General features: G+C 36.3%; 1 protein-coding gene across 1 annotated transcript in view; it reads left to right on the top strand.

The window, feature by feature from the left end:
• The window catches only part of si:dkey-22o22.2 (neural-cadherin), a 122,727-nt gene that overhangs the window by 100,341 nt on the left and 8,792 nt on the right, over positions 1-13,594 (top strand). The window contains 5 exon segments of the mRNA XM_054622198.1: positions 1,958-2,142; positions 3,195-3,430; positions 7,181-7,458; positions 9,964-10,178; positions 12,720-12,847. Coding sequence (XP_054478173.1) covers positions 1,958-2,142; positions 3,195-3,430; positions 7,181-7,458; positions 9,964-10,178; positions 12,720-12,847 — 1,042 coding nt within the window.

The following is a 13,594-nucleotide window of genomic DNA, read 5'->3' as shown; positions in this document are numbered from 1 at the left end:
GTAAGTGTTGGATAAAAGCATCCAGAGAACGTTTCACGACGTGTTACAGAATAAAGATTCCCTCTTAACGTGTCCTCCTCTCATGTGACACGAAGCAAGAGACGCATGAAGACAAAGGAAAAAAAAGAAAAAAGATTTGAAATACAGAGAGGAAGAGACAGTACAAAGGTGCAGAATGACAAAGAGGAGGAAGGAGAAGAAACAAAGACGGAGTGAAAGAGAATGAAAGGACGAGAAGATAGAAAAGGATCTGACTTGTCAGGAACAGTTCTATTAATACTTCATAACCAGCCGTATTTGAAAATTCCCAGTGAAGCACGACGAGAGGTGCGCTCGTTTTTTTTTTATGAGGCTTCACGCGGACGCCGTTGAAAGGAGAGCCTCGCTACCACCTCCTCCTAACGAGACACCTATGAGGAGAAGGGAACGCCGAGAACAAAGGAACCGCCAAGAGGATTAGCATCCTGAACCAGGCGGCGGATGGCAATTTGTTCAGTGTGAGCACCGGGGTTCAGAGGTGACATGAAGAGGTGATACAAACGAGAGGATGAGAGGAGGAAGAAGGTGAGGAGATAACAAGATGTCACCTCACAGGAAACAGGGAATATAAAGAGGAGATACAAGCAGAGAGATGTTTGTTTGGGATTGATCTACATCGTCACATCTCCTCGTTTGTTTCCTCCTCAGGGAAGTGTTGAAAAGGCCTCGATTCAGTTAATGAATGCAACTGGTTCTTCAGTAGCCTGATATTCAGACCTCTGGTTCTGCCGAGTGAAGTCAAAGCTTCCTGTGTTAAAGCTGCATTCTCTCTCCTGTCCACCAGGGGGCGACTCCTCTGGTTGTATAGAAGTCTATGAGAAAATGACTCTACTTCTCTCTTGATTTATTCCCTCAGTAAACATTGTAAACATGAGTTTATGGTCTCAATCTCTAGTTTCAAGTCTTCTTCAATACAGCATGATGTTCATTTAGTAAATGATGCTCCATTTAGAGTCAAACAGACCATAAAGCAGGGGATGCTTTAGGGCGGGGCTACACACTGATTGACAGGTCGACACCAGAGACGTATACGGCGTCTATACGTCACGCCACCTCAGTCCATATATGGTCACTTCCTGTTCACCGACAAGAACAAGATGGCAATGACTAAAATATATATGTAAAGAATATTCAATATATACTTTATATATATTAAAAGCATTTTTGTTCCAACCATTTTTAAAAAGTGCAATATAAATAAATATATTAGAACTATTTATGCTATACTAGTATACTTTAGTATATACTAGTGTGTAAAAAATATTTAAAGTTATTTCTTTGTAACATCTGATTTTAAAAAGTGCATTATAAATAAGTATATATAAAAAATATATATTTTTAAAATATATTTTTAAAATATATATATATAAATATATATATATATTTTTAAAATATATATATTATATATATATAAAAAAATATATATAAAATATATATATTAATATATATAAAAAATATATGTAAAAAAATATATATTAAAAATACATATTAAAAATACATATTTTTATATATTAAAAATATGTATATAAAAAAATTTTTTAAAAAAAATATTAAATATATATATTTAAAAATATATATATTTAATATATATATAAAAAAATATATATAAAAAATATATATATAAAAAATATATATATAAAAATATATTTTTAATATATATATAAAAAATATATATATTTTATATATATTCATCAAGTGACCTTTATGAAAAGTAAAAACTTTATAAAAATTATAGGAATAAAACTCATCACACAGAATGTTTATGTTACGTGTTATTTAACAAGATCAGGAGACAGAAGAAACCACCAACCGTGACCATAAAACCCTTAAAGTAGCTCTCTCTCTCTCTCTCTCTCTCTCTCTCTCTCTGTCTCTCTCTCTCTGTCTCTCTCTCTCTCTCTCCGTCTCTCTCTCTCAGGTTGTTCAGTCTGAACCAGACCTCGGGTCAGCTCAGTGTGAGGGAGGGGGCTCCTCCCGGTTCGTACCGTCTCCAGGTGCGCGTGTCGGACCACACCTGGCCGGACGTCACCTCCTCGGCTCAGGTGGAGGTCAGGGAGCTGCCGGCGGACGCCCTGAGGAACTCCGCCTCCCTCCGCCTCCACAGTGAGTCCTCCGTCCTCTGACAGGTTCTTAGTTTGACGTCTCAACCGGCTGATGACCCGGCGGTTGCCACGGTAACCGTAGGAGACGGGGCTGTGATGATGCTGCTGGGTCTCAGGTCCCCGAGGCTCCATCAGCACCTGCACAAAGAGATGCATGATGGGAAAAAAAGTCCCTGTTTTCTCTTGTGTCTTCTCTTCAGTGTTTTCTGATTTCCTCTTTTTAGAATTCTTCTCCTCCCTTTCTTTTCTTCTTTCTTTCATTCCTTCCTTACTTCTGTCTGTCTTTCCTTCATTCCTTAGTTGTTTCTTTCTTTCCTTCTTTCCTTCCTTCCTTCCTTCCTTCCTTCCTCCTTCTTCTTCAGTCCTTCCTTCTTTCTTTATCTCCTTCTTTCCTTCTTTCCTTTGTTGTTTGTTTCTTTCCTTCTTTCCTTTGTTGTTTGTTTCTTTCCTTCCTTCCTTCCTCCTTCCTTCCTTTCTTTCTTTCATTCCTTCCTTACTTCTGTCTGTCTTTCCTTCTTTCCTTAGTTGTTTCTTTCTTTCCTTCCTTCCTTCCTACCTTGCTTCTTCCTTCCTTCCTTCTTTCTTTCTCTCCTTCTTTCCTTCTTTCCTTAGTTCTTTCTTTCTTTCCTTCTTTCCTTCCTTCTTTCTTTATCTCCTTCTTTCCTTTGTTGTTTGTTTGTTTCCTTCTTTCCTTTGTTGTTTGTTTCTTCCTTCCTTCCTTCCTTCCTTCCTTCTTCCTTATATGTCCTACTTTTTCCTTTCTTTTGTTCCTTTCTCCCTTTTCCTACCTACCTACCTTCCTTCTTTCCTTCCTTCATCTCTTCTTTCTTTATTTCTTTCCTTTCTTCCTTCTTTCTTCCTTCCTTCATTCCTTCCTTCTTTCTGTATTTCTTCATTCCCTTCTTTCTTTTTCTCATCTTTTTCACCCTTTCTCTTCTCTTATTATCATCATATCATATTCTGTCTCTGTCTGTCCTGCTGAAGATTTCTCCTGAAGTTTTATAAAAAGATAAATCTTTAACATGAATCTCCCTCATCCTCCTCCTCTTCCAGATGTGTCGGTGGAGGAGTTTTTCAGCAGCAGAGGAGGAGAGGAGAGTCTGTTCTCCCGTCTGGGTCGGTTGTTGGCTGATCTCCTTCAGACTTTACCGTCAAACGTTCAGATCTTCTCTGCGGTCGACGCCGGCCGCCGAGGAGAGAAGTCGATCAACGTTTGGTTCTCTGCTCACGGATCTCCGTTCTACAAGACGGAGAAGCTGCTCGGATACGTGGCGGCAAACAAAGCCGAGGTGAGGAGAGAGAGACGAGTGTGATGGATATAGTTAATAGAGGGTTTACAACAAGTACTGCAACGTTTATTTAATTCATTCAGGGTTTGAAGGCCAATCGGCTGCAGGATTTCTTTTTCTTTTTTTACAGTTAAAACTCTTTAAATTCTACTTCATTGGCCTCTTAAACTCGTCTCCTCTGTGGTTTAATTTATGCAAGATCGAGTGGCGATCACGAGGTTCATGTCCAAAGACATAACATGTAGAATTGATCTAGAATATATAGTGATAAAAAACAAACATTGCAAACATCTGAAAAGTTCTTTTTTTTAAATAGATCTACTAAATGTAACTTTCCTGCAGACTAGCTGCACGTTTTATTTAATCTGTTGATATAAAAAAATATATCATCTTGTTTTATAAAAGGAGTTAAGCTCAAATTAAATTCACTAATATTAAGTGTAAAATCCCAATCTCTGATATTTCTGTTTCCCAATAACAAACTTGTAATATTTAATAGAAGAAGTGAAAGTAGGAGTCAAACTGTAAGAAAGCTGTGAATAATGAACACAGAGAGGGTTAATGACACTTTATGACTCATAAATGAATCATCACATTCACACGTTCACAGAGTTTCACTCGGTTCACTCAGGAGAGTAAAGGGTTAAACACCTCCGTTAAACTCTTTACAGCTCAATGTGTGCATGTGGATGAATATTTAACATCCATTAAGAGCAGCCTGTGACCTGAGACACACACACACACACACACACACACACACACACACACACACACACACACACACACACACACACACACACACACACACACACACACACACACACACACACACACATGCACACACACACACACACACACACACACACACACACACACACACACACACACAACACACACACACACACACACACACACACACACACACACACACACAAACACACACACACACATCACACACACACTAACACACATGCACAATCACACACACACACTAACACACATGCACAATCACACACACACACTAACACACATGCACAATCACACACAAACACTAACACACATGCATAATCACACACACACTAACACACATGCACAATCACACACACACACTAACACACATGCACAATCACACACACACACACACACACACACACATGCAAATATCTAAACATGCAAATATCTAAACTGTCGGCTGATTTTTTTGTTAATAACTAACATAAATCATAAATCTGCCAAATGATTCATGAAAAGAAAGAAAACCAAAGAAAAGCACAATTAAAAATAAACCGAGCTAATTAAAGATTAAAGACAATAAGACTCTGTTTCCACCAAAGTGTTTTCTTTCCTTTGGTTGCATCGTTTCTTATATAACCAAAAGTTATTATAATTTTTTTGTCCTTTTTCAGACAAAAGTCCATTTCTGCTCGTTACATACAGTTTTTTCAAAATAAAATTCTGTCTTCAAGGGAAACTATTTTGTTAGGTTTAGGAAAAGATGGTCATTTTGCTAATTATCTTTGATTTCTTTATTTATTAGTGAAAAAAAAGCAATTTGAAGACATCAAACAGGACTCTGTGCTTGTGAGAAACATTTTATAAATGTTTCTGACATTTTACAGACTTAACGATCGATCAATTTACCTAAATAAGCAATAATGACAATAATTTAAAAATGAAAGAGCAAAAATAAACAGATTATTGCAGCGAGAAGATCACAGGTTCAGTTCCTGACATGTCAAAGTGTCAACATTTTTGATGCAATTTATTTATTAATATATATATATAAGTATTGAGTATAAATGCCAGAATAAAGCATGCACAGTATGATTAAAAATAACTCCAACACCAGATGCTGCAGAAGATCTTTAATTATCTCAGGTTAAGAAAGGGACAATACAAAATAAGATAAATAAATGGGAGCCCTAAAACACTGAAGCTGTGCCTTAGGGGACTTTAAGTCACTCTGGATGAGAGTGTCAGCTGAATAACTTAACTCCTACAAAATAAAAGAGAAGCACACAGTTGTAGAGAGAGACAGGAAACCCCGAAGGACTCTGATGAAAAACCTCTCACCTTTAAAACGAGACGGGAGAATCAAGATGACACGAAGAGAAACGGGAGAATTTAGAGACAGAGAAGCTAAAATGACAGTAAACTTTTAACGGGGTCGGGAATGACAGAGAAACACCAAAGTCTGTAAAAAACATAAAGAGGAAAAATAATAAATTCAGATGTCATTGATGCAGGCAGACAACGGATCAAAGAGCTGCTGTCGTTCTCTGTTACGTTCAAACAAGTTCAGTGATGAAGGCTGTTAGTTTCACTTAGTTTATGTTTATTTAACTCAGATTTAGTTCTAAGTGTAGTTTTATGGTCATTTCTATTTTATATTCCACCCAAATTTATTTTTAATTATAGTTTTATGTTTTTTTTATTACAGTTTTATATTAATTTTTATTACAGTTTTATGTTTGTTTATATTTTATATTACTCCAAATCCATTTTTAATTGTAATTTTATGTTTATTTTTATTACAGTTTTATATTTATTTATATTTTATATTACTCCAAATTTTTTAATTGTAATTTTATGTTTATTTTTATTACAGTTTTATATTTATTTATATTTTATATTACTCCAAATCCATTTTTTAATTGTAATTTTATGTTTATTTTTATTACAGTTTTTTTTTTTACACAGATTTAGTTTAATTGCAGTTTGTTTATATTAATATTTAACCCAAATTATTTTTTTTTAATTGTAGATTTATGTTTATTTATATTTTATGTTCATCCCAGATTTATATTTAATTGTAGTTTTATATTTTTTTAGTTTTTTTTTCATATTCAACCCGAATTTATTTCTAATTGTAGTTTTATATTTATTTATATTTTATATTCACCACAGATTTAATTATAATTGCAGTTTAATGTTTGTTTATATTTTATATTCACCTCAGATTTAGTTCTGAGTGTAGTATTATTGTAATTTGTATTTTATATTCCACCCAAATTATTTTTTTATTACAGTTCTTTGTTTGTTTATATTTTATATTTAACCCCCCAAAAATGTTTAATTGTAGATTTATTTTTCATATTCACCATGGATTTAGTTATAATTGTAGTTAATATTTATTAATATTTTATGTTCATCCCAGATTTATATTTAATTGTTGTTTTATCTTTATTTATATTTAATGTTAATTCCAGATTTAGTTATAATTATAGTTTTATGTTAGTATTATTCTCCTGCTAGCTTAAATTATCCTTCTTTTTGGGGGTTTATTAGTTTTATGTTTATTTATATTCTTTGTTAACACCAGATTTAGTTATAAACGTAGCTTTTTTATAATTGTATAATTCTAATTTGTATGTTTATGTATTATTATTAGGTATTATTAAGTTAAAAGCCTTTAGTTTTATTCGTAGAATGTTTTCTTTAATTGTATGATTTTTGGGGGAAATTTTAATTCATGCTTTAAATTTAATCCCAATGTTTTATATTTGAATTAATTATTTTAACCCTTGTTTTAGTGAACTCTTAGCTCACTTGCCTAGCCTAGCTCACATAGGATAAACTGACACGGCACAGTCCTGGTTTCATTACATTACATTACATTACAGGCATTTAGCAGACGCTTTTATCCAAAGCGACTTACAGGAAGTGTATTCAACATAGGTATTTCAACCTGGTTGCTAATTAACGTTAACTAGTTAATTAACAAGTTGCATTTCCTTTTCCCCCCTGCAGCTGGAGGCCATGTTGGGCGTGTCCATCTCTCAGGTGGGCGTTGACGAGTGTCCGTTCACCGACTGCGGTCAGTCTGGCGGCTGCAGCAGCGAGGTTTCCTTCAGTCAGACTCCGGTGGCTCTGAGCTCCGGAAACACGTCTCTGGTGTCGCTGTCGGCCTCAACGACGGCGCGGTGCGGCTGCCGGGGTCGAGAGGTCGTCCACCTGCCGTGCTCCGCCTACCCAGAAAACCCCTGCCTCAACGGGGGAACCTGTCAGGACGGGCCGCTGGGGTACAGGTACGGGTCACTTTAATACTCCACTAATGCAGACAGGAGGAGCTGGCTATGTTTACAGTGAGACTAACTCAATATTTAGAGCATATTTATGCAGATCAATCATGCAACACAAAGGGGGACGTTCACAAAATGAAAGTTTGAATCATTTTAATGTTCTTCTTTGGGGGTCAAACTATGTCAGATTTAAATAATACACCTGGTGTCTGAATCACACTGTTTTTGTATCTGTTAAAATAGTTATTATTGAAGGAAAGAGGCAAAGCAGATGATTCCAAACTTTTCAACGGAAGAGTACATCTTGTATATAATGTTATACTCGATAATCAGCCCTGTGTTTACATGTATTTTCAGGGAACGTAACATCTTTTCTAGCTTCCTGTAGTCTAACATCTAAATTCGTTCATTTTGAATCCTCACGTTCGGCTATTTGGCCGTCGCCATCTTGGTTTCCTGCAACCAGTGAACAGGAAGTGACCATATATGGACTGAGGAGGAGTGACGTAGAGACGCCGTATACGTCTCTGGTGTCGACCTGTCAATCAGTGTGTAGCCCCGCCCTAAAGCATCCCCTGCTTTATGGTCTGTTTGACTCTAAATGGAGCATCATTTACTAAATGAACATCATGCTGTATTGAAGAAGACTTGAAACTAGAGATTGAGACCATAAACTCATGTTTACAATGTTTACTGAGGGAATAAATCAAGAGAGAAGTAGAGTCATTTTCTCATAGACTTCTATACAACCAGAGGAGTCGCCCCCTGCTGGACACTAGAGAGAATGCAAGTATTTAGACCGGAGTTGCCACTTGAGACTCATATTGTGAATAAACTGTATTCTGGTCCAAAGAATGCTCCTAAAACTTGAATAATATCAAAATATCACACAATATAGCACAACAAACGCTGCTCCCAGTAGACACACATACCAAAACTCCAAATTCCCCAAAAATTCTTCCATATATGTTCAACATCAATCCAATATATCCACTATGCAGTATTAACGACCCTTCAGTCCCTTTATATCATATTTAGTAGGTTTTTTAAAAAGTTTTTCTACTTATTTATTTCATTTTTACTGTGTGATTACTTATTTATTATACTTGTTTTGATCTTGTGTTTCTACTTATGTCTCTTGTTTTTTATATGCTTGTTTGCACTATCAACTCTGCTGCCGTAATCCTGCAAATTTCCCCACTGTGGGCCTAATAAAGGATTATTTTATCTTAATTTATCTCTTAATTTGAAAATATTATAATAATTGGATTAATCCAGAATATCCAAACACAATATGATGATTAAATGAGCCATATAGAATTCTGAATATTGTAATATTGGGAATAATAGTGGAATATGAATGTGCATGTAAACGTAGTCACTGTTTAGTTTCCATCGTCAGCTGGTTGTCTGCAGATTGATGTCCTATTCGTTAACTGATAGTAAATCTGTCAAACAGTTTGAAGACTCTAAAACCTCTAAAGCCTCATTTTCAGCTGCATGAACCATCGTCGACTTTATATCGTTGCATCATTTTAATGGCTTTAAATATCCAACGCAACACTTCAGCTGCTAAATCTGACAGATGGTTCGCTCTATTTTCTCCTTTTAACACAGATAAATATATCTAACACTTTTAATTAACAGAGTTTTCTGTCAAGGTTTTGGTGTCTGTGCGTCTCTCAGATCATTCTAATTAAATACTTGAAATCAACCTGCTGCTAAAGCGACTCTCCATAAGTATTTAAAACAGCGTTAAATAGATTTATATAGAGACCAGGGCCAAAGCTACCGCTGAGGTGGCAGAGGTCATATTTTTAGTCTTTGTGGATTCGTTTCCAAATATTTTCCAGAATAAATATAACTCAATGTGATGGGTTTTATAACTAAAAAATACTGAATCCAATTAGAATATAATAAAGGGAGAGAGTTATGACCTGTCACTGTGGAAGAAAAAAGCTTTGGAGCATCTGTTAGGGAGAAATAATTGGCAGAAAGTAATAAATAATATGGAACAAAACATTTAAATCGTCTAGTTAGGAATTAAATATATATATATATATTTTTTGTCTATGGCTCTGATGGTTTATATCAAAATCCAAGATTATTTTTTTATTTCCCTGCAGTTTAAGGAATTTTAGAGGATTTATTTATAATTTTCAACATATTAGAGTCACTCTTTCAACCTCATATATAAGATAAGATAAAATAATATAATCCTTTATTAGATTACAGCAGCAGAGAGGATAGTGTAAACAAGAGACATAGTAAAAAACAACAAGTATTATAAATAAATAAATGAATAAGTAATATTACAGTAAAGAATAATAAATAAGTTAAAAAAAACTTTAAAAATCCACAATAACTTAAATATATAAACAGACAGAATATTTTTAGTGTCTTCAGAAGCTGGTTCTGATATTTATAGATGTAAATAAACACATAAACGTGTTTATAGATATTTGTAATATCATGGTGTAAACATCAGAATAAACTCTTCCCGTCTCTCAGGTGTATCTGTCCGTCCATGTTCGACGGGCCGGAGTGCCAGCAGACCAAACACAGCTTCGGCGGCCGTGGTTACGCCTGGTTTCCTCCCATGATGCTTTGCTTCCAGAGCCACGTCTCCCTGGAGTTCCTGGCCGAGTCTCCGAACGGGCTGCTCCTCTACAACGGGCCGCTTGGCTCCGCCCACTCCGGGGAGCAGGAGGACTTCATCGCCGTGGGTGAGTTTAAGTATTTCCATTTGTTCCACTTGAGTTTAATGGCAAAAACATCTCCAAAATACTAGAGCATATAAAAATACATCCTAGTTTTAGTTTGATGCCATGTTGAGTTTTGGCTACTTTTATACTAGTTTAAGTTTAATTTGAGATCCATCCATCCATCCATTTTCCGTAACCTGCTTAAGGGTCGCAGGGGTGCTGGAGCCGATCCCAGCTGTCAATGGGTGAAGGCAGGGTTCACCTGGACAGGGTTCACCTGGACAGGGTTCACCTGGACAGGCCTCCAGCCTATCACAGGGCTGACATATAGAGACAAACAACCATTCACACTCACATCCACACCTACGGGCAATGAACCTAAGCTGCATGTCTTTGGACTGTGGGAGGAAGCCGGAGAACCCGGAGAGAACCCACGCTGACACGGGGAGAACATGCAAACTCCACACAGAAGGTTGTCCAGCCCGGGAATTGAACCCCAGCCCCTCTTGCTGTGAGGCGACAGTGCTAACCACTACACCACCGTGCAGCCCTTAATTTGAGATGATTTTTTAAATAATTTTCAACATATTTGATTCATTATTTGATCGTTTACTTGATGATGCAGTTATTCTTAATTAATGACGTTATGAAATGGTTTTTTAACTGTTATTTGAACATGTATCTCTGCCTCAATGTTTTAAAAATTGGATTAAATATTTCCAGTTGTTCCAGTTGAGTTGATGGCAAAAATCATCCCCAAAATACTAGATCATGTAAAAAAAATACATCCTAGTTTAGTTTCATGCCATGTGGAGTTTTGGCTACTTTTATACTAGTTTAATTTTCTGACCATGGTGGTTTTAGTTTTGTTATCCTCACGTTAACAACATGCTTTGTCTCAGTTAGTTTTATCACAGTTACACTTTCAGTTAATTATGTTTCTTTGGTTTAATGGTAGTTTTAGTTTTAGTTATCCTCACATGTTTGAGTTTCATGCAATGTTGAGTTTTGGCTACATTCATGCTGGTTTTAGTTCTAAGTTTGGTTTCAGGTGACTTCATGTGAGTTATAGTTTCTTGCAGGTTTTCACTGTTAAGCCCCGCCCTAAAGCATCCCCTGCTTTATGGTCTGTTTGACTCTAAATGGAGCATCATTTACTAAATGAACATCATGCTGTATTGAAGAAGACTTGAAACTAGAGATTGAGACCATAAACTCATGTTTACAATGTTTACTGAGGGAATAAATCAAGAGAGAAGTAGAGTCATTTTCTCATAGACTTCTATACAACCAGAGGAGTCGCCCCCTGGTGGACAGGAGAGAGAATGCAGCTTTAACACACTTTACTCTTTAGACCCAGAGGTTGCCGTCATTCCTTTGCTATAAATTATAAATTTATAATTTACTTTTAAACAGACTTATTTCACGGTGTTGCTTTTCCTTTTCTAACAACACAAAGCGTGAATCAATGAACTCGCTGTAAACACGTTTTCTCAGCGGACAAAGAGCTTCATATAAACTCTAGTGTCAGCTCCGGGCGGTGTTCGGGTGGTGTTCGGGTGGTGTTGACGGATTATCCTGCTGATGGTTTTCCTCAAACGCCTCTCTTGTATAATCTGTTGGCATTAAAGTTACGTAATTATTGAACCCGGGTCGTTTTCTACGTGAGTCCTTGGAGGGTAACCGCAGCATCGATCACTGGGAAGCGTTTTTCACTTACATGTTCAATAACACGGCTGTGAGGTCGATGGGGGTCACACATACACACACACACACACACACACACACACACACACACACACACACACACACACACACACACACACACACACACACAGAATTGACTGACTGGATTCCTGCAGTTGTTGTTGGGACTCAGCAGTTCTCACAGCGACCCACAGAAGTGATGTTTTATCATCACATCACCTTTCAGGTCTTGTTTTCATCATTTTTCAACATTTTGGATATAAATAAGTAAAACGTCGAGTGACTTAAGAACAGAAGTTAAGTGACCAATAAGTTAAAGATGACTTCTGGTTCACACAGGACATGCACAGCGGTCTCCTGGGTGAAAGTCCTCTGTTTCAGCCTTTATCGCTCTTTATACTAAAGCATAAACATTAACAAAGCAGGAAGGAACAACTTATTTTAATATATATTTATAAGTATCAAACAATCCAACTTTAATAAAGAGATAACATATCAAAGTCATAATAATCTCCCTCTTGTTGTTACATTGTTACATCGTTAGAAATCGTGAAATATAGAAATATAACAAAATATGACAAATAATTCATACAAATATTAGAGTCCAGTCTTTCCTCACAGAACACAGTGTTTTCTTTGATCAAGTTCATTGATCCTGTTGTTCTTCGCAGTTTTTTTTTCAGATTTCAATTTCTTTTTTGCTGCTGTGCTGGCAATCAGGATAAAATACAGGAAAGGAAAAGTGCTTTAGATCAGCTAAAAGGACATGGATATAAAGCAGAGTTTCACTGAACACTCGTGTGTTTTACTACGGGAATGAAAATAGAAAACTAAGACTCCTCTTCCTCCCTCCAGAGTTGAGGAACGGGGTTCCAGCCCTCAGTATAAATCACGGATCAGGAACTCTGACGCTGCAGCTGCCGCCCAAATCCACCGTCACCGACCGACGCTGGCATCGGCTCGACATCATCAGCGACGGAAAGGTACGACGGATGGATTATGTATTCACTTTGTCTTTTAATAGTTATTTTACCTGATGATCATAATTCATGAACTACAGTCACAATACTAGAACAAGTTACATTTTGCTTTTTTTGCTACTGTCACATTTGTCTCTCTGTGGTCTTGATATTCACTGAAATATAAAAGTCCTGCTCCTCTGTGGAAACAGAACCATCATGACTAGAAGGAGAGAACTCACACATGTCTTTAGTGCAGAATAACAGTTAGAATGACATACATCATACACAAGAAAAAAATGTTCATTTCTTTGATAATTTCTTTGACAGAAATTAGAAAAAATACTGGAATCTATGCATCCAACATTCTTTCCAAGAGTCCACATGTTTTACCAATGTTGGAAAAAAATATATTGAAATATTTACATTTCTACAACCTCTACTTCCAGCCTCTCTCTCCTCTCTGCTCTGCGTACTTCAGTCAAAGATTCATTGATTTGTTGTCACATGACTGTTGGTCTCAGATGAATCAATCATGTCTTCATAGTTTCACTGAGGAGCTCAGAATTTAATGTTTTTTACAGAATCTGGTTAAAGCAAACGGTTTATTTATGGCGAGATTTTGAATGAGACATTTTGAATAAATTTTAATGAAATATCACGATTTTAAGCTTCTTTTTGGCTGCTTTTTCTGATGGAAGCTTCTGTCGCACATGATGTGTTCAAGGACCGTCAGAAAGATGAAAATCTGATGATAATTATGTGTTTTTT

Source organism: Anoplopoma fimbria, chromosome 20, assembly GCF_027596085.1.
Source record: "Anoplopoma fimbria isolate UVic2021 breed Golden Eagle Sablefish chromosome 20, Afim_UVic_2022, whole genome shotgun sequence".
In the NCBI taxonomy this organism is placed as follows: Eukaryota; Metazoa; Chordata; class Actinopteri; order Perciformes; family Anoplopomatidae; genus Anoplopoma; species Anoplopoma fimbria.
The sequence above is the reverse complement of the archived record's forward strand: the minus strand, read 5'-3'. Positions and strand labels throughout refer to the sequence as shown.